This window comes from Artemia franciscana, chromosome 19 (genome assembly GCF_032884065.1).
Source record: "Artemia franciscana chromosome 19, ASM3288406v1, whole genome shotgun sequence".
NCBI lineage: Eukaryota > Metazoa > Arthropoda > Branchiopoda > Anostraca > Artemiidae > Artemia > Artemia franciscana.
Window position 1 is genome coordinate 8,552,297 of NC_088881.1, and position 20,362 is coordinate 8,572,658.

The following is a 20,362-nucleotide window of genomic DNA, read 5'->3' on the forward strand; positions in this document are numbered from 1 at the left end:
GACAGCTTTTTTCTCCTTTTTCTTACAAGGACAATTAGCTTTTTTACAAGGACAATTAGCTTTTTCACAAGAACAATTAGGAAGCTGGTCCCCCTGCGATGGCAGAATTCAAACTCTTGGCCCAGAATTGCCAAGCACAGTGTCAATCCACTGTGTTGCATCAAGGGTTGCAGCAAATGGTGTTGAAAAGATATCGGACGTAATCAAAATTGAAGAAAACAAGAAATTGTGGTTAGAAGATAAGTGACAGCGAAAATCAGAACGAGTCACTAACAAAAATGAAGAAGACTATCTAGAAGAGCGAGGGCAAAGCGAATTGAAATCACAGGAAAAACTTGTTAGCCTAAAAATAATTGTTTTCTTCTTAAACGGCTTACATTCTAGACTTCTAGCCAAAGATGGAGTATAGTATCGACTGTAAAAAAAAAAAAAAAACTATTAGCAGCCTATTCCAAAAATATCATTAGCAACTTATCTAAATAAAACACTACCGGCTATTTCTTTCAGTGTCCTAGGTTTGTTGCTATTTTCTGTTACAAACCATTTCTGGTAACTGAGGTAAGCATAGGTGGGGCTGTGAACAGAAAAACCCGAGGAATATTCAAAATATATCATGTCATTTTTATTTTATTTTTAGCTCACGGACTAATTTTCATTCTCAGAACTGATCCTAGCCTGGCTAATAAACTACAAATAAGGAAAATAAAAAGTTTTGAACTTAAATCAATAAATGGTAAACAGTGAAGTAAAAATAAAATATTTTTTGGGAGAAGTATTTATTGAAATTGTAATTTTCGTTAAAAAAAAAAAAAAACTAAAATAGCCCAATAGGATATTACGAGGTAATTATACGTCGGCCAATGTCTGTAAATAGCAAAGGCAAATGTCCGCGAGTTGAATGTCTAGTCAGCACTGAATCCACAAGAAAAAGACAATAAGAAGACAGATAAGCGGATATAAATTGTGATCGATTTCGTAGCCTCATTTTTGTAAATAATACATTGTGTTTACACTTTTTTACAGGTGAATTAGGTGCAAATGCTTCAATAGCTTTATAGGTGTTTTACGCTGCCTTTTAGACAGAATCACTATGTATGTTGTTGAATTAACTTTGGATAAAAAAAAATACAGCCAGAATTAGTTTTGATTTATCCCGAAACACATGTAAAAGTATTATGTTTATTTAAGACTTGGGAGATTAAGCTTAAAATTGCAGCTTTTTCCTACTCATTTAGTCAATGTTAGATTTATAACATCAACTAGGTTCGAAATAATAGTTTGTAGTTTTGAAGGTTTTCTGGCCACTACCATGCCCGGTTTTTCTAATTGTTTCAGTTTCACCTGGCATGATAGATATACGAGTTAGCGAGAAGCCCATCTTCTTCTTTCTTAACATCTACTTTTCAATAATAATGGACTGTTACAATCTTAAAGAGGGTGGAAATAAAAGAAGATAATTGTCACTTGAGTTAGGAGTAGCTATCATGTGTTTCGTCAAGATTAAATATGGAATAACGGCCCAGGTTCCAGCACCTACTTTATAAAATCCACATAATAAGACAAAAGACTATATTTCATGTGTAGCAAAAGTGATGCTTTTTACAGCCTAAATATTAGATTTCCTTTTTCATAAAAGACTAGGAATAAAGTGAACACACCGTTTGTGAGGGTAAAATATGTCCCGTTTGTTCCCATATCAAAGATAAAACAAACCTAACCCGTTAATAGAAAAAACTATCTATTATTCCCAAAAATAATAATTAAAATACCCACAAAACATACTTAAAAATTATTGATGTTTTTTTTAAACCATTTTCTTATGCTTAAGCAATTTGGTCATAAAAGACCAATGCATCGATAGATCTCAGGGAAATGTAGCAATTTCACGGGTCCCAAAAAAATGGAGTTATGACCCAAATATCAAAATTACGATTCAAATGGCAGTTTTAGCAATATCGTCAGTCCTATAATCAAGGTCGTATTCAGGGGGCGGGTTAGGGGGTTTGACCCTCTCCCCCCAAATGTTTGTCCGATTCGTAAAAAAGTAAAAAAAATGAATATAAACAAATTTTTGATGCGTTTTTACTGCTTTTTTTCGGTAGACCCCTACCCCTGGACAGCAGACTTCATTGGCGAAAGTCTTAATTTTGTGTGTGATGTAAATGGTTTTACAGTTATCTGACCTCTACATCTTCGATTAATACTAGCAGAAAAAGACTTCAATTTGTCAATACAATCAAACTTACTTCTTTCGCTTTACGAAAAATATATATTAGTAATAATTTAGAAAGTGACATGTTAGAAGGGTGTCCCATTCTATATGAGGAAGATGAAGATGCGCTAAAAAAATGATTGTCAATTTATACAAAAATAAACAAAACTTTTGGTCAGAAGTATTTCCAGAAACAGATATTATCGTATCTGAAGCCATAGTAAAAGGTGTCAATCCTTGATATTATTATAAGATACTAAAATATGATATAATTCGTACTAAAACTAGTCGATCAAGTTTAAAAATTGTATGCAGAAAAAAATACGTACGGTTATGCAAAGATTATAAATATTAATTGCACCCTTGAAAGTCTTCAAATACCAAAATGTCTGGTGAAATATCTAATGTATAATAACGATAACATCGAGGAAAACAACCAAATATTAGAACTAAAGTTTAAAACTCTTAATTTATTAAAATCAGAAAACAAAAAAATTACCGGGGAAGGACCTATTTTTATTATAAAAAAAGACAAGGGGTCTATAACCCAGATATTTAGAAACTTGACCTTTTAGTGCTAACTATAAAAAGAAGTTCTAAACAAAAATTTACATACACATATGTATATATGTGCATGTGCATATACATGTATATATGTGTATTTATATAGCCTATAATTGAATTTTGAACAGATCCGAATTAAAGAAGCCAAATAAACTACTAATTTTTAACTTAACCAAATACTAATGAAAATTTAATGGCAAACCATTCTCTTATTCATCCACAAAAACGATTTCATTTTGAGTTCTAGCCTATGCTAAGTAAATATCTGTTTCATAATTTTAATCAAGCACCTTCAAAAAGAATAATGTGAAAAAATTACTACATTCAACTGAAATAAAAATTTGTAAGTAGTATGCCACTAATGGCAATTACCACTGCCCTACCCCGTATTTTTTTATTTTATTTTATTTAATAAAATAATTTTCTCTGAATGTTGCTAATGTCTATTCATCTCGCCCTCTGCCCTGTTGTATTCGCGAATAATGAAGAAATAATACGTCTTAAAGTAATTTTATACCAGACGTAAAAACAAAATTTGAAGAAAGTTACAAATAAAACATTATTAAATATTAAGTTGATCCATCAATTTGTTGACATTATACCTGAGTGCTACATCCTTTTAAAGTATTTATGTTTTCTTTTTTAATTTTTCTGATTTTTCGAAATTAATTTTGTTTGACAAAATATTTAATTTTTTTTTACTTGAAGTTACCGAAAAGACAGTTACCCCTTTTTAGCTTTAGTCGACGTTCTTACGAATAACCAATATCTATAGTGTTAATATTCGTCAATATTTAAATTATAGGGTTACTAGTCTTTCAAATTACCCTATGAAGGGCAGGACTATGACAAGGGCTCATCTTTCATGTTGATCATAAAGATGGGTTATACAACATATACCCTTCAGATATTACTTGTCTGCACACGTACTTGTATTCAGCAATTCGAACTCTTTAGATTCGCAGTTGAGACATAATGGATCATACCAAGTTTGCGGGTGGTATTTAATCAGTTTTGCAGTTGTGCCCTTCAAGTTAGGAAGACCTTGTCATTACTCGATGATACTCATACCGTGTTTTTTATTCCCGAATTTCCCTTATTTTTTATTTCGTTCTTGCTGGAACAACTACCCATTCGAATTTGAATCGCACATTTCTTTTTGGATTGAGTAATTTAATGTTCGTATAATTAACTTTGACTTTCTCGTATAAATATGTCGACTTATTTTAAATATATGGAAATTTCAACAATCCATTTTTTTTTCTTTTCCCTTTAAGAAGAGTGTTGGCTTGTCACGACAGGTTAATCTAAGGAATTTTGATTAATACTACGATATCAAAATTTAAATTTAATGTAGTATTAATACCATATTAAGTATCAATAAAATTTACTTGAAATGTTGGTCAGGTCTGTGAACGTATTCGACTATTTGGCTTGAACCTAAAACTTACATGTTTTGACAATTTTCTTTTTTGCGAAACTGTTTTTTTTCGATTGGCTTAATAATTAAATTTAAAATTGTTCCCGTTGCTTTCCTTATAAATAAATTAATTTTTAACTTAATAAACGTTCAATAAACTTTGGAATATAACATATTTTCGATATACTCCAAAATTTATATTTTTATCATCCTAATATATATAAAACATCTGATATATTACATAGTGAAAGATTAAGCCCACAATCAAAATTCTGGAATGAGATTTTAAACTAAATAAAAAAAAATTTATATATATGTTAATAATTATTTGTTCAAAAAAAATTATTTAGTAAACATTAATTACAGATAAGCAATGATGATCTTAACATTTTTGATGGCCATGTGCATACATACCTATGCACAAGACGTCGTAAAACATGGAATAATATTCAAACATGAAAATTCACTTCTATCTAGTAGCAACGCTTGGAAAATATTTATGAAGCTAGACCCTAAACCATTCGAAACGTTGTTCCAACAAGTAATAAGACTGGAGAAAAATTCATATGACCTGAAAGAATCAATTTTTCAATTCCTAAGATCGGACAAGGGGCTACAAGCAAGCCAAAGCACCAACAAGGAAAAAAAAGATACACCATACCCTACTTACCCGAAACTCAAAACGAAGAAAATAGTTGACGACTCCCATGCAAAAAAGGCAGAAATTGATAAAGCCATTGGACTCAGAAAGGGCATAGAAAAAAGAAAAAAGGTCAACAAATGAAAACCAAAATCCAGATACTAATAAAGAGACCCAAAATATAATTACATCAATTGAGACCAAACTTAGACAGAGGAAATTCTATGATGGACAATATGCATTATTAAATGAATTGCCTACAGTATGGAATTTCTTCAAAGAACTATGTAGTAGATCAAAATCAGCTAACACAGCTGAGAAGAAAACAATAAAAGAAGAGATAAGTTTCTCTAAAATAAAACCAACAGAAGCTCAAACATGAAGATGATTGGGATACATGGAGCAGTTTCACAGCTAATACTAACGTTCAAAATGTTGATGACGACTTGACTGTAACCAATCCCATACGTATTCAGACTGGAATTGATAAGAAAGCATGCAATTTCCCCTTTTTGAAAATGAACCAAATTGGTTCGGTCACTGAATCCATTCAGGCTCATAAATTGGCAAAATATAACGGATGGGGTACCATGGTATCACACAGATCAGGTGAAACTGAGGATTTGTTTATTGCTGATTTGGCTGTTGGGCTCAGCACAGGACAGATCAAAACTGGTGCTCCATGTCGCTCAGAGCGTCTCACAAAATACAATCAAATTCTTTGCATTGAAGAAGAGCTTGGGAGCAACGCTAAGTATGCTGACAAAAACTTCCAACATCCACTTTAAATTGATGAAAATATTGTAAGATGTGATGAAGTGTCTGTATTATAATAAGGTACGGTTAGGGTGCAAAGTAAGTTGTGCTTATGTCACACTTGGGCTGTCCTGATGGACTAAGAGAGCTTAAATACTCTTTGAAATCTGTGGCTGAATAACTCAAGAAGCTTCTTGGTATAGATGTCTAATTTTTGGAATATTGTGTTGGAGCTGAAATTTAAAAGAAATGTGCTAACACACCTCAGGCCAATATGGTATTGATTGAAAACCTTTTGTTCCACGTAGAAGAAGAAGGGAAAGGAATTGATGCTTCAGGACAGAAAGTAAAAAGCCAGCCCACGATATTTTACAAAATTATGTGATTCCTTAAGAAGGCTGGGAGATGTTTATGTCAATGATGCCTTTGGCACAGCTCATAGAGCTTATAGCTAGCTCTATGATGGGAGATGGGTTTGACGTTCGAGCCTCAGAATTTTGTTGAAAAAAGAACTTCAATATTTTCCTAAAGCCCTTGAGAATTCAGACCGACCATTCCCTGCTATTTTTAGGAGGTGCTAAAGTTGCTGATAAAATAGAACTTATTGAGAGTCTTCTTGATAAAGTTGATGAAATGATTATTGGAGGTGGAATGGCATACATTTTCTTAAAAGTAATAAACAATATGGAAATTAGAAATTCTCTTTTTTATGCCGAAGTTGCTTATATTGTAGAAGAAATTGTTGCCAAAGCTAAAGAAAACAAAGTTGTCATTCATCTTCCAGTTGAATTCGCAAAAGCTGACCAATTTGCTGAAGACGCTAATACAGGAAGTTTCAAAATTACTGATATAATTCCATCTGGCTGGATGGGGTCTTGAAGGTTAGGTTAGGTTACCAGGAGATGCCCCTCTTTGTAATGCTTAAGTATGAGTGCAAGTAAGATGTCTCAGTCTAATCTAGCTAATGTTCTTGTGATAATCTTTCACTAAATTATGTTTTGATGAGAATAAAATTCTCCTGTCTTGTTCTTTTTGTTAAAACTTTTTTAAGGCTAATTCTCTGTGATCTGACTCATTCTACCATCATCTTACCTTATTATATCAGATGTGTATTGATTCCGCAATAGCGCCACAGTCTTTTCATACTGGTATAGTTACTAATATACTAATAAAAAAGGTGAAAAATACAAACAATATCCCCAGTTATCGCTCGATATCAGTTTCTACCACGTTGAGTAAAGTGTTCAAACGTCTCATATTTTGAGAAATAGTTTTCAAGTGCTCGCTAGATTACCGTCAATTTGGTTGCCGTAGGTTCTTAAAAGAGTTATAACTAAAGCAGAAAGTTCGTATTTGTCCCTATTTATATGCAGCGTAGACATATCATCGGCCTTTGACTCAGTAACTCAAGCGCAAGTATTAACAAAGTTGTTGGAGTGTGGAGTTAACGCTTTCGTTGCAGCAAGTCTTGAATATTGGTTTGATAATTCTTTCATTAGAATTAAGTTAAATGGAGAAACTCTGTCACGACCAGTGAAAATTATAGGAGGTCTGAAACAAGGTTCATTACTTAGCCCTATACTGTTCAGTTTATTGACTTGGTCCGTAACTAAAGGTATTAATGGTTCCTTATAATTGATTTTTGCGACCTTAGTCTATTGTGTTACGTTGACGATGTACTTATGATAAGTAGAGACCTTTCGACTCTCCAAGGCAATCTAGACCAGCTAACTTGTGGGTATGATTGTTTAGGCTTCAGTGTATACACTAAGATAACAGAGCTTTCAGTTATTAGTTCACGGCCATGCATAAGAAATTCAACCCTAATTGACCCGGCCCCTTTATTTGTTGCTGTCTGTGGGGCAGAAAAAAAACCAGCTGAAATACCTCGGTATCAATTACGGATGGAGTGTAACAAGCATTAGAACTCTTTTAGTAGAACATATACGTAAGGCAATTAGACTCAGCTATGCCAAATTAGCTTCCGTTAAGCATACGTTTAACAGAAAAGTACTGTCTAAACTGTATCCAGCTGTCACTCTGCCGCATCTGTTGTATATCGCACCTTTATGGGAGTGGTTTACAGCAACAGAAAAATTGAAACTTTGTTAAGCTTACTTTCAGTTTAGTTCACTTTGTTTATAAATCAAATACTATTAACTAATATGCAAGTGCCCGTCCCAAGAAAGATAGAAAAAAAGCACTTGCGACTGAACGGGTACATAAAACGCATTTCCTAACTAGTAATTCAAAACGAAATACACAAAAAAAAATACAATAACCAATAACAACCAATATCTCATCAACTCATGAATATTAGTAACCAATCTCATAATAATAAACAGAAAAGAGAAAAAAAGAAAAGAAAAATAAATAAATAAAAAAAGAACTTTGAACCTTGGCCTAATAAATACTTTGTATAGTATGTTTTATAGTATGTTTAATACTTATGTTTTATTTTTCTTTTCAGTAAAGTGGAAATTATGTTCTGGTCTTGAGAATGCATGGGGATTATCAGCCCTACTCATGTTAATTTTTGCTTGTTTTGAGTTTGACTCGGTTATTTAATGTAATTTTTGTTCGTTTTGAGTTTCATTTATTTATTGATGGTGATTTGTGGTAGTTTTACGCCTGGAAGGTTATTTGACTATTTTTCCTTATTTTTGGCTTAGTGGAGCTCTTTACTTTTCTTTGAAAAGCTTGTTTTGTCGAAAAAGTTTTTTTTAAATTAACTAATATTTGGGTCGGCAAAAGCTTTATCAAAAAGTTTTTCGGATTATTACTTTTTGTTTCCTTTACTTAATTTTTATTTTTTAGCCTTTTCAAATAACAATTTAAAGGCAGTATCGCAATAAATATTGGAGGACTTTAATTTTCTTAAATCTTAAGTTTCTATAAGTAGATCTCCATAAATATTACACCGATGAATCGTATTGATTCAAATTTGTTGTTTTTGTTTAGGTTCTATGAACCTAAGTTTCTATGTTTTTGGTTCTATGAAACCTAAGTTTTAGGTTCTATGAACCTTGCTTTATTTTAAAATGAAATACTAAAAGGGTTATCTTATTACCGTTATATTTGTGTTATTGACATTGAAAAAATCATTTTCTATATAGATTTTAATATAGAACGTATTTACTCCACAAAAATATATTCTCATTTTAATTTATTTTAAAATGAGAATACTAGAAGAATTATTTTATTACCACTATATTTGTGCTGCTGAGCATTGAAAAAATCATTTTTCATATAAATTTTAAGATAGAAACTACTTACTCCACAAAAATACAGAATTAAACAACAAAAGAAAAATAGCGAACTTAAAATTGGAAAAGGGAAAGAAAAACAATGAAGTAAGTAAATAGCTCGACGTAGCGAACTGTAATAAAAAGTGGTTTCTGTAAGTAGTAACCGAAGCTATAAAAAATGGAAGTTAGTAAAAGAAAGAAATATTTACCGAAAGAACTTTCATTTCATGTCGGTTTCAAATAAAAAGCATTGAATCTATAAATATTATTAAGTTTAGATGTACCACCAAAAGTTACAAGCATAGGCAGAAGTGCGTAATTCCCGATAAAAGAAAATACTACTTTCCTCACCACATTAAAGGCTTAAAGTCCACCAACTCCTTAGAAGAATTTTATAGAGGCAAAAATATAGACTTCTGTTTTTTTCCTGTGACGGGTGACTGTTTATTTATTTGTTCTTTCTTTTCGTCAGGTGTGATCGTGTGAACTATAACGTGAAAACTTTGGACAATTTTTATGTTCAAACTGGGAGATGCATGACTTCAGTCTTTTGACAAATGTCTGCAATTTATTGAACACAGTTGAATTTATTCAATATTGAATTCAAATCTTCCCAAAATAGTCTGTTGCGAATGAGCTGGGTCGGGATATATTACGCCTTCCTTAACTTAAATATTTCCTGAATTTCTTTTGTCTAAGCTGCTGCGTTTCCCCTAGTTTTTCTTTTACTGATTCTTTCAACTAGTCCTTTACATTTAAATTCGTACGAGAGGAAAAATAAGGTGCAAACTTCGGTTTACTATTCACTTTTATATCCTCTTTCTTCGGCTGTTGAGGAGAAAAATCTGTTGGATAGATGAATTCAGCTTTGGCGATATCAAGCAATACCCAATTTTCTTTAAAAATTAGCCCTGATTATTGCTTCATAGAAGAAATTCTTGCATATTATGAAGGTAACTGGAATTTTTTTTTTTCAAACTGGGAGATGTATGACTTACGTCTTTGGACAAATGTCTGCTATTTATTAAACACAGTTGAAGTTATTATATTTACAGTTGTACCTGAATTCACAAGCTCTTTGAAACGAATATTTATGACCCTAAAATCAGGAAATAATGACAATATTTTATTATGGGAACATAAAGAGGGTGCAATTACTGGGTATAAAAAGTCTCATGTTTGAAATAATGATATTATTATTAATGTTAAACTTAGTGAAAAATTGGGCTCCTTCTTGCTTTTCGACCATCTTAATCCTAACAGTGTTCGTCGAACGAGTTGCTTGCGCCTACCTGTAAAAATGACAATTGGGTCAGCTGCTTTTAGAAAGCCAGGAAATTTATGCAAATTGAAATTTACATTCATTGTATTGTCCTGGATGGATTATTTTTTTTCGCATGACAGCTCTGTTATGTTTCTCTTCAATATTATTATTAATTAAATTTAAATTACTTTTTTATTTGTGATAAATCTGCCACAAATAACATGTGTTGCGAGTGAGTCGCGTAGAGATTTATCCCATCCCTCTATAACTCAAATATCTCCTGAATTTGTTTTTGTCTATATTGCTGCATTTCCCCTATTTTTTCTTTTACTTATTCACCCCTCTTGTCCTTTTCATTTACTTTGCTATGAAAGGAGAAATGAAGTGTAGAGCTTGGTATACAAGTTTCTTCTGTATCCCTTTTCTCCGCCCGTCATTTAAAAGGATTCGTCGAATCGATGAATTTAATGTTGGCTGTATCCAACAGCAACCTACTGGCCTATAAAAAATTATCTCTGATTATTGCTTCATAGTTGGTTTTTTATATATTATGAAGCTAATAGAAAAATTTAGTTGTCTTTTCTCAAATTTAGATAAAAAGATTTTTTAACCTCTAAGTTATGTTCCATGATTCTAGTCAAACTGGGAGAGACACATCTTACGTCGTTGAATAGATGCCTGTAACATACTGAGCAAAGTTGAATTCATAAAAATTTTGGTCGCACCAGTATGTATAGGTGCTTTCAATTCGATTCAACTTATTCAAATAAAGAAATTAAACATAATACTCATAATAATTAGGATTCTCGAGGCAAACTTGTTGAGGACCATAACAACAAAAATTGAAACTCGAGAAAAAAAGAAAAAGAAAACACGTATAATTAAAACAAAGAAATGAATGTTTGCGACACTAAAATCACTAAATAAGGGCAATATTGTACTATCATCACTATAAGAGAATACATTTACTGGGTGGGAACTATAAAAAGTCTCCACGAAAGATCGTTCTAACTGGTTTAGGTGGCTTGGATCGTTAACCTGAGGGTTAATGGGATAAATAAGTCCAGAATAGAGGCGTGGATATGTAAATTACGCCTAAAGATGTATGCCAGCCTCCCTGATGGACGGCCTCCAGTTACCCTGGAAGAGGTAAAAACAAATTCCATGCGACAACTGCTGTGTGGTAAACGCAGCATATTAAGGCTAGCTAAAGTTAATAAAAATGCTTGAGATAATTAATAACTCATCCTTTTCAGAGGACCAGAAAGGTAGTGGGTATATTCCAAACAACTATGGTTGCATTGGTATCAGCAGTCGAAACATGCCGGTAGAGTTTTGGATATTCAAACTTGTATTCACTCTGAGCTGAAGACATGCCAATGATAGTCTAGTGCAACTGGTTGATTTTGACCAGTAGCAAAGAATAAACACTTACCGGAAGGCCTGGCTCTTCAGTGGGAATTTTTTAAAACAAAATACAAAATGATCTACCATCACAAATAGAGATCTCTTCAAGATCTTATCTATATAATGATAACGTTAATAATCATTACATAAAAACTAGGGAGTTTGGCAACTTAAATAAAGATCTAAGAAACTTCATCATTTCTTCAAATTTATTTTCCAGAAAATAGCTTATTGATAAATTGGGCTTTTCAACTATTATAATCCTAACAGTGTTGGTAGATAGAGCTCCCTCTGCCTTCCAGTTAACATGACGAATAAGTTGCCTACTTTGACAAAACCATAAAGTTTAGCGAATCGGAATGCAAATTGAAATTTGGATTCTTTGAATTGTCTTGGGGGATTTTGTTTTTCGCACCGCAAATTTGTGATATTTCTTCTCAATATTATTCTTATTTGAATTCAAGTCTTCCACAAATAGTCTGTTACGAATGGTTCGCGTTGAAATTTATCGCATGCTTCCATATTTTAAATATTTCTTGAATTTCTTTTGTCTATATTGCTGTATTTCCCCTAGTTTTTCTTTTACTATTTCACCCAACTTGTCCTTAGGATTTATTTTCCTACTAGAGGAGAAATAAGGTGAAAACTTCGGTTTGCTATTCACTGTTGAATCCCCTTTCTTTGCCCGTAGAGGAGAGAGCTTGGTTGGAAAGATGAATCGAGCGTTGGCTTTATCAAAAGTACCCAATTTAAAAAAAAAGCCCTGATTATTGCTTCATAGTGGAAATATTTGCATATTATGAAGGTAATGTGATAATCTTTATGTTCGAACTGTGAAACGCATGACACGGCGTGTGACAAATGCCTGCTATTTATTGAACAGCATTGAATGAATTTATTATATTTAATAAATCAAGGTTGTTTACGACCTTGATTTAAATGTAAGGTCGTTTACGTGAAAATAATTTTCTTTGCATAATTATCGCTAACAATTTGCTTTTTTTAGAGCCCTATAATCTTCAAGTAGTACAAGACTCATTATTTTGCATTGGTGCTAGGATCACCTGTGCCAAATGGAGGCTTATGCTTGGACGCATAATATTATTCTTTTCTAACTCTTGGATTTTATTTATTAGAGGTTTATAATTATGATTGTTATTTATATAAAGTTTATAAAATTTTTAACTTTTTCATATCCAAAACATACTCAAAATTTTCTCCATTCCGATCAATTAATCTTCCTAATCAATCATTCATAGTCAGTTTTAGTGAGCTGATATATTCGTTTCGTTTGATTAGAAGATATTGCATTTCTATAGGAATCTCTCTGAGTAGCGCTCCAGGTTCTGTTTTTGAAGCAAAACTCCAGATCACATCAGAGGTTGTATTCCCATCCACAATTGAACTATCCACTAATGAGCAGTAAATATGTATTGAATATTGAATTCAAATCTTCCACAAATAGTTTCTATTGCAAATCAGTCGCGTAGAGATATATCACATCCATCCTTAATTCAAATGTTTCTTGAATTTATTTTGTCTAAACTGGTGCATTTCCCCTAGTTTTTCTGTTACTGGATTTGACCTCAGCTTGGTAATACGGGACCCAGAGATCGAATCACGCTGCAGGAATGCACTGCAGGGCCGACACAGGGACCATAGTAGTCAAGAAGCGTCGTTAATTCTTAAATAAATTATTATTGGCATGCGTTTGATTTGCTATAAACCTAGAAATTCATGAAGAGCTACTATCCGCGAAAGACTCAAAGATAGACATGAAAGGTGAATCATTATTTATTATCCTGTGCGAATTTTTCTTAAGAAGACATGGATTCCATTCACAAACGTTATTTCGGTGGCGAAACATGGAACTCTTGCCATGATCAGGCGATATTGTGAGTCAATAGCCCATCTAAAAATAAATATACAGGAGGTAACTACAATTCACCGTGTTATCCTCTGACAAAATCTAGTCGCGAAATATTTGGGTGAGAAATTGCACCAGTTACTTCAATTTGTGATTAATGTAGTAAATAAAATTAGAAGCAATGCATTTAAAATGCGATTATTTGCACAATTGTGTGACAAAAATGATGAAGAATTTTAACGATTGCTCTTATATACTGAAGTACACTGGTTACAAAAGGGGTCATGTTTAACAAGATTTTACTCAATTGTTTATTCAGTATTACAGTTTCTGGAAAGTAAAGATCCAGATTTCAAAGAAAACCTGATCAATTGAAAGTATACATCGTATGTTTAACAGTTTTCTTCAAAAAATTTAAGAGTTCTAAAAAGGCAGAATTAAGCGGTGAGGACTTCGAGAACACCCTTTCTCTTGAAACTTTTTCATGTTTGCCATTTTCAAGTTTACCAAATTAAGAATTATTCACGATATAAAGAAAAGAATGTCAGTTCATTCTAACTGGAAAGCTTAGCTTTCCAATCTATTATACACAAAGTACTTTAATATTCTTATGCATAATAAGAGAAAAAGTTAGAAATGTCAAAACTGCATTTACTCTCTCAATTCCAGCTTCTTGGAGTAGGCAGTTCGAGCAAAGCCAATAGCACCCATATTCTGATATCTCCATTTTTCGCCTCTGTAAAGTTCCAGTTCTTTTGTCCATTAACCTCAGTAGAAAATAGCTGTGCCTGGATGTTAAGCTAAAATTACCTTTGGATTTATAACTTTTGATGTATTATCATTAGTATAAATTGACATACAGCCAAGTGAATCGGATCAAAAGTAACATTATTAGTTTAAAACAAATAGCAGCGACGAAGGTATTTGAAAAGGTCGAAAAGCATCCAACATGGTTAAATAAAAAGAAAAACGAGAATCATAAAGATTTTTAAGATTGGAAATTTTCAAATTAAGAAACATATTGTTGGTTCCTCTTTTTAATTTCTCCAGAAAAGGGGAACTTGAGACAAATTTGAGGTTGGAGAACTTGGCCCAGACTTAGAGTATTGAATTTTAAGCAAATTAATTGTTCTGATCAGAATGAGGTTTAACGTACTTGTTCCCATTGCATATGAAAATAGTCTAAATCTTATCTGCTAAGTCTGGACCAATAAAATAGGAGATACTGTACCGTTTCTATAGTTTCACATCTTGATATAGCTGGGAAAGAGCCTATGGCTATTAAGTAAAACTGTTTGATTCGACTATTCTTGAAAAAAAGTAAAATAAAAAGACTAGTAAATAATGAATGAAGTGACACCGTGCCTACAGATGACAACTTTTTGGCAAGTTAAGTGGATAGGAAAATTAAAATACTAGCAAACGATAAATACCAGCTTTTTTACAAGTAAGCCGTAATGACAATGAGAAAGGTAAAAAAGTATTAAACATACAATATAATTAGAGATAAAGACAGATGATTTCCAAAAACCAGAAGGAAAAAAAACAAACTTTTGTCCTAGAAAACGGGGTTTTGGTTAATTTAAAGGGGTCTAGGGTTAATTTAAAGTTGAAAATTTGGAAGAGTAACTAGCCCTTGGGAAGTTACAATGTGGGTAGACTCCAGGATGAGAATTTAAGAGAAATTTTCCAGAAACAATTGAATATTAAACTGGAGAGTTTAAAATCTGACAACCTGGAAAATGGATGGAATAAATTTCGTCTCAGGGAAGAAATTTAGGCACGCAGATAGAAATATTAGTGAAAAGCTTTATGTATAATGAAGAATAGAAGGAGCTTGTACAAGAACTATCTGAGTGACAAGACTATATGCAAACTTTTGTTTGGACACCTTTTCAACTTTTTTAAACCCTCGCTCACTCGGACAAAGAATCCTAAATCCAGCGCACCAACACAGGAATCATTGTCAAAATGGGAAACTACAAATTGTACAAAAGATTCTTAATCTTTGTCTTTAGAATTACTTACTATCAGCGATACTCGCCCTTTATTTTTATTTTTTTAATGTTTATATATTAATAGAGAAAATTGAAAAAAAATAATCAAATCATAAATAAGAACAAATAAGAAATGCAGTGTGGTCTTTAAAAATAGTAACCGAAATTGAAAGAATTAAAATACTCGAAAACGAAATGATGCAGTGAATGGACAATAATAGCAAATGAAGAAGCAACTACTCTACTTTCCACATGAAAAAAATACCCATTTCTTAGCAAAAGGAAATGGAAAACAGAAGAGAAGTTTTTGGCTTTCTAAAAGACTTTTCTAGGAGATTATAAAATATAGTTGAAAATAATATATTAAAAAAACATGATAAAAATAGAAGAAAATAATGACTTGATAAACAATAATAAAATAGTATTATAATATTAACGAGAGCTAAGAGCTCATATGGCACTATGGCGAGAGGAGCGAAGAGCCAAGAAATCATATGGTATGAGCTCTAACAAAATTCTATGAATCAATAGATTGATTTAAAAGGAAAATAAGAGGCTTAATGCCGGTCAGGATTTAAAATAAGAGCTCTGAGTCACTATGTCCTTCTCAATATCAAAATTCATTAAAATCCGATCATCCACTCGTAAGTTATAAATACCTATTTTTTCTAATTTTTCCTCTCCCTTTAGCCCCCCAGATGGTCGAATCTTGGAAAACGACTTTTTCAAGTCAAATTGTGCAGCTCCCTGACACGCCTACCAATTTTCATCGTCCTAGCACGTCCAGAAGCACCAAACTCACCAACTCATTGAACCCCTCCCCCCAACTCCCCCAAAGAGAGCAAATCAGTACGATTTTGTCAATCACGTATCAAGGACATTTGTTTATTCTATCCACCAAGCGTCATCCCGATTCCTCCACTCCAAGTACTTTTCCAAGATTTCCCCCTCCAACTCCCCCAGTGTCAAAAGATCTGGTCGGGATTTGAAATAAGAGCTCTGAGACATGAATTCCTTCTAAAAATAAAATTTCATTATGATCTGATCATCTATTCGTAAGATAAAAATACCCCAATTTTCACGTTTTACAGAAAATTCCGGTTTCCCCCTCCAACTCCCCCCCCCAATGTCACAGGATCTGGTCGGAATTTAAAATTAGAACTTTAAAGCACAAGATCCTTCTAAATATCAAATTTCATTAAGATCTGGTCACCCTTTCGTAAGTTACAAATACCTCAATTTTCAAAATTTCCTCCCCCCCCCAAATTCCACCAAAGAGAGCAAATCCGGTCCGGTTATGTCAGTTACGAATCTTGGACAGGTTGTTATTCTTCCCATCCAGTTTCATCCTGATCTCACCGCTTTAAGTATTTTCTGATTTCCGGTCCCCCCAACTGCCCCCCCCCCAATTACGCTTGATTCGGTTAAGATTTAAAATAAAAGATCTGAGTTACGAGATCCTTCTAAATATGAAGTGTCATGAAGATCCGATCACTCCTTTGTAAGTTAAAAATACGTCATTTTTTCTTATTTTTCAGAATTGACCCCCCCCCCCCCCCAATAGAGCGGATCCGTTCCAATTATGTAAATCACATATTTAAGACTTTTGATTATTTTCCCCACCAAGTTTTATCCCGATCCCTCTAATCTAAGCGTTTTCCATGATTTTAGGTTCCCCCAACCCAAACTTCCCCCAATGTCACCAGGTCCGGTCAGGATTTAAAATAATTGCTTTGAGACACGATGTCCTTTTAGATATCAAATTTCATTGATATCCAATCACCCGTTCGTAAGTTAAAAATACCTCATTTTTTCTAATTTTTCAGAATTAAATCCTCCCCCAACTACCCGATAGAGGGCGGATCCGTTCCTTTATGTCAATCATGTATCCAGGACTTGTACTTATTTTTCCCACCAAGTTTCATCCCGATCCTTCCACTCTAAGTGTTTTCCAAGTTTTAGGTTTCCCCCTCCCAACTCCCCCCCAAATGTCACCAGATCCGGTTGGGTTTAAAATAAGAGCTCTGAGCCACGACATCCTTCTAAATATCAAATTTAATTGAGATCCGATCACTCGTTCGTAAGTTAAAAATACCTCATTTTTCTAATTAAATTTTTGTGTTGTTTAAAGAGTAGGTTTTGTTATTATAACATCAGGAATCATCAGGAATCATCGGAAACACCTGTAACCTAGTTAAGAACAAATAAAACCATCTTTTAAGGATTACATAACAAAAAATCTGATTGGTACATTGTAACTATAGCAATTCCCTAAAAATTTTAGATAAAATAATTTTATTTCATGGATCGCTAAAGTTATTATGTAAACTGCAAAAATATTTATGGTGTCTGTGCAGTAATTTTAATATATAAATAAAACTAGAAATTCAGTTTTCTGCTTCTTGTCAAATTTCTGCTTCTTGTCTTGCTTCTTCAATCTTATTTTAAGAACATTCCATACAAATAATTAGTAACATTGCAAAAATGGCCATTAAGAAAATTCATGCTCGAATGATTTTTGACTCTAGAGGTAATCCGACTATTGAAGTTGATCTTGTCACAGAAAAAGGCTTGTTTAGAGCTGCGGTTCCATCTGGTGCATCCACTGGCATCTATGAAGCCCTTGAGCTTAGAGATGGTGTAAAAGCTGAATACCATGGAAAGGGTGTTTTTAAAGCTATCAGGAACGTTAATGAAATCATTGCACCTGCTCTAATTGCAAAAGGATTGGATGTAACTCAGCAAGAGCAGATTGACCAATTTATGTTGGACTTGGATGGTACGCCAAACAAGGAAAAACTTGGTGCCAATGCCATTTTAGGAGTCTCACTTGCTGCTTGCAAAGCTGGTGCTAAGCAAAAAGGCGTTCCACTTTACAGGCACATAGCCGACCTAGCTGGCACACCAGAAATCATTTTGCCAACTCCTGCATTCAATGTCATCAATGGTGGCTCTCACGCTGGCAATAAACTGGCTATGCAAGAGTTTATGATCCTACCAACAGGGGCGGGTTCATTTTCCGAAGCTATGAGAATGGGTAGTGAGATTTACCATCACTTGAAGAGCGTGATCAAAAGTCGCTTTGGCCTTGATGCCACTGCTGTTGGTGATGAAGGTGGATTTGCGCCAAACATTTTGAACAACAAGGATGGTTTGTCGCTTATTGTGACTGCAATTGAAAAAGCTGGCTACACTGGTAAGGTTGAAATTGGAATGGATGTTGCCGCTTCTGAGTTCTACCGAAATCATAAATATGATTTAGACTTCAAAAACCCAAATTCTGACAAAACTGCTTGGCTCTCTGGACAAGAACTTGCTAACTTGTATCAAGATTTTATTAAGGAATTCCCTGTTACATCAATTGAAGATCCATTTGACCAAGATGATTGGGATACATGGAGCAGTTTCACAGCTAATACTAACGTTCAAATTGTTGGTGACGACTTGACTGTAACCAATCCCATACGTATTCAGACTGGAATTGATAAGAAAGCATGCAACTGCCTCCTTTTGAAAGTGAACCAAATTGGTTCGGTCACAGAATCCATTCAGGCTCATAAATTGGCGAAATCTAACGGATGGGGTACCATGGTATCACACAGATCAGGTGAAACTGAGGATGTGTTTATTGCTGATTTGGTTGTTGGGCTCAGCACTGGACAGATCAAAACTGGTGCTCCATGTCGCTCAGAGCGTCTCGCAAAATACAATCAAATTCTTCGCATTGAAGAAGAGCTTGGGAGCAACGCTAAGTATGCTGGCAAAAACTTCCAACATCCACTTTAAATTGATGAAAATATTGTAAGATGTGATGAAGTGTCTGTATTATAATAAGGTACGGTTAGGGTGCAAAGTCTGTTGTGCTTATGTCACACTTGGGCTGTCCTGATGGACTAAGAGAGCTTAAATACTCTTTGAAATCTGTGGCTGAATAACTCAAGAAGCTTCTTGGTAAAGATGTCAAATTTTTGGAAGATTGTGTTGGAGCTGAAATTTAAAAGGAATGTGCTAACACACCTCAGACTTTTATTGTATTGATTGAAAACCTTTTGTTCCACGTAGAAGAAGAAGGGAAAGGAATTGATGCTTCAGGATAAAAAGTAAAAAGCCAGCCCACGATATGTTACAAAATTCTGTGATTCCTTAAGAAGGCTGGGAGATGTTTATGTGAATGATGCCTTTTGCACAGCTCATAGAGCTTATAGCTAGCTCTATGAAGGGAGATGGGTTTGACGTTCAAGCCTCAGAATTTTGTTGAAAAAAGAACTTCAATATTTTGCTAAAGCCCTTGAGAATTCAGACCGACCATTCCCTGCTATTTTTAGGAGGTGCTAAAGTTGCTGATAAAATAGAACTCAATGAGAGTCTTCTTGATAAAGTTGATGAAATGGTTATTGGAGGTGGAATGGCAAACATTTTCTTAAAAGTAATAAACAATATGGAAATTAGAAATTCTCTTTTTTATGCCGAAGTTGCTAACATTGTAGAAGAAATTGTTGCCAAAGCTAAAGAAAACAAAGTTGTCATTCATCTTCCATTTGACTTCGCAAAAGCGAAGATGCTAATACAGGAAGTTTCAAAATTGCTGATATAATTCCATTTGACTGGATGGGGTTAGGTTAGGTTACCAGGAGATGCCCTTCTTTGTAATGCTTAAGTATGAGTGCAAGTAAGATGTCTCAGTCTAATCTAGCTAATGTTCTTGTGATAATCTTTCACGAAATTATGTTTTGATGAGAATAAAATTCTCCTGTCTTTTTTCTTTTTGTTAAAACTTTTTTAAGGCTAATTCTCTGTGATCTGACTCATTCTACCTTCATCTTACCTTATTATATCAGATGTGTATTGATTTCGCAATAGAGCCTCAGTCTTTTCATACGGGTATAGTTACTAATATACTAAAAAAAGGTAAAAAATACAAACGATATCTCCAGTTATCGCTCAATCTCAGTTTCTACCACGTTAAGTAAAGTGTTCAAACGTCTCA

The 20,362-nt window shown here is 33.6% G+C and overlaps 1 protein-coding gene and 2 pseudogenes across 1 annotated transcript; all 3 read left to right on the top strand.

The window, feature by feature from the left end:
- The first annotated feature begins 2,597 nt into the window (after positions 1-2,597).
- On the top strand, positions 2,598-6,472 carry LOC136039657 (phosphoglycerate kinase 1-like; annotated as a pseudogene).
- An 11,360-nt stretch (positions 6,473-17,832) lies between these two features.
- On the top strand, positions 17,833-20,134 carry LOC136039259 (enolase-like). Its single transcript, XM_065722825.1, has one exon. It carries the CDS (start codon positions 17,860-17,862, stop codon positions 19,159-19,161), a length of 1,302 nt encoding a protein of 433 aa, XP_065578897.1. The 5' UTR covers positions 17,833-17,859; the 3' UTR covers positions 19,162-20,134.
- LOC136039658 (phosphoglycerate kinase 1-like) lies at positions 19,221-20,134 on the top strand (annotated as a pseudogene).
- Positions 20,135-20,362: the final 228 nt, after the last annotated feature.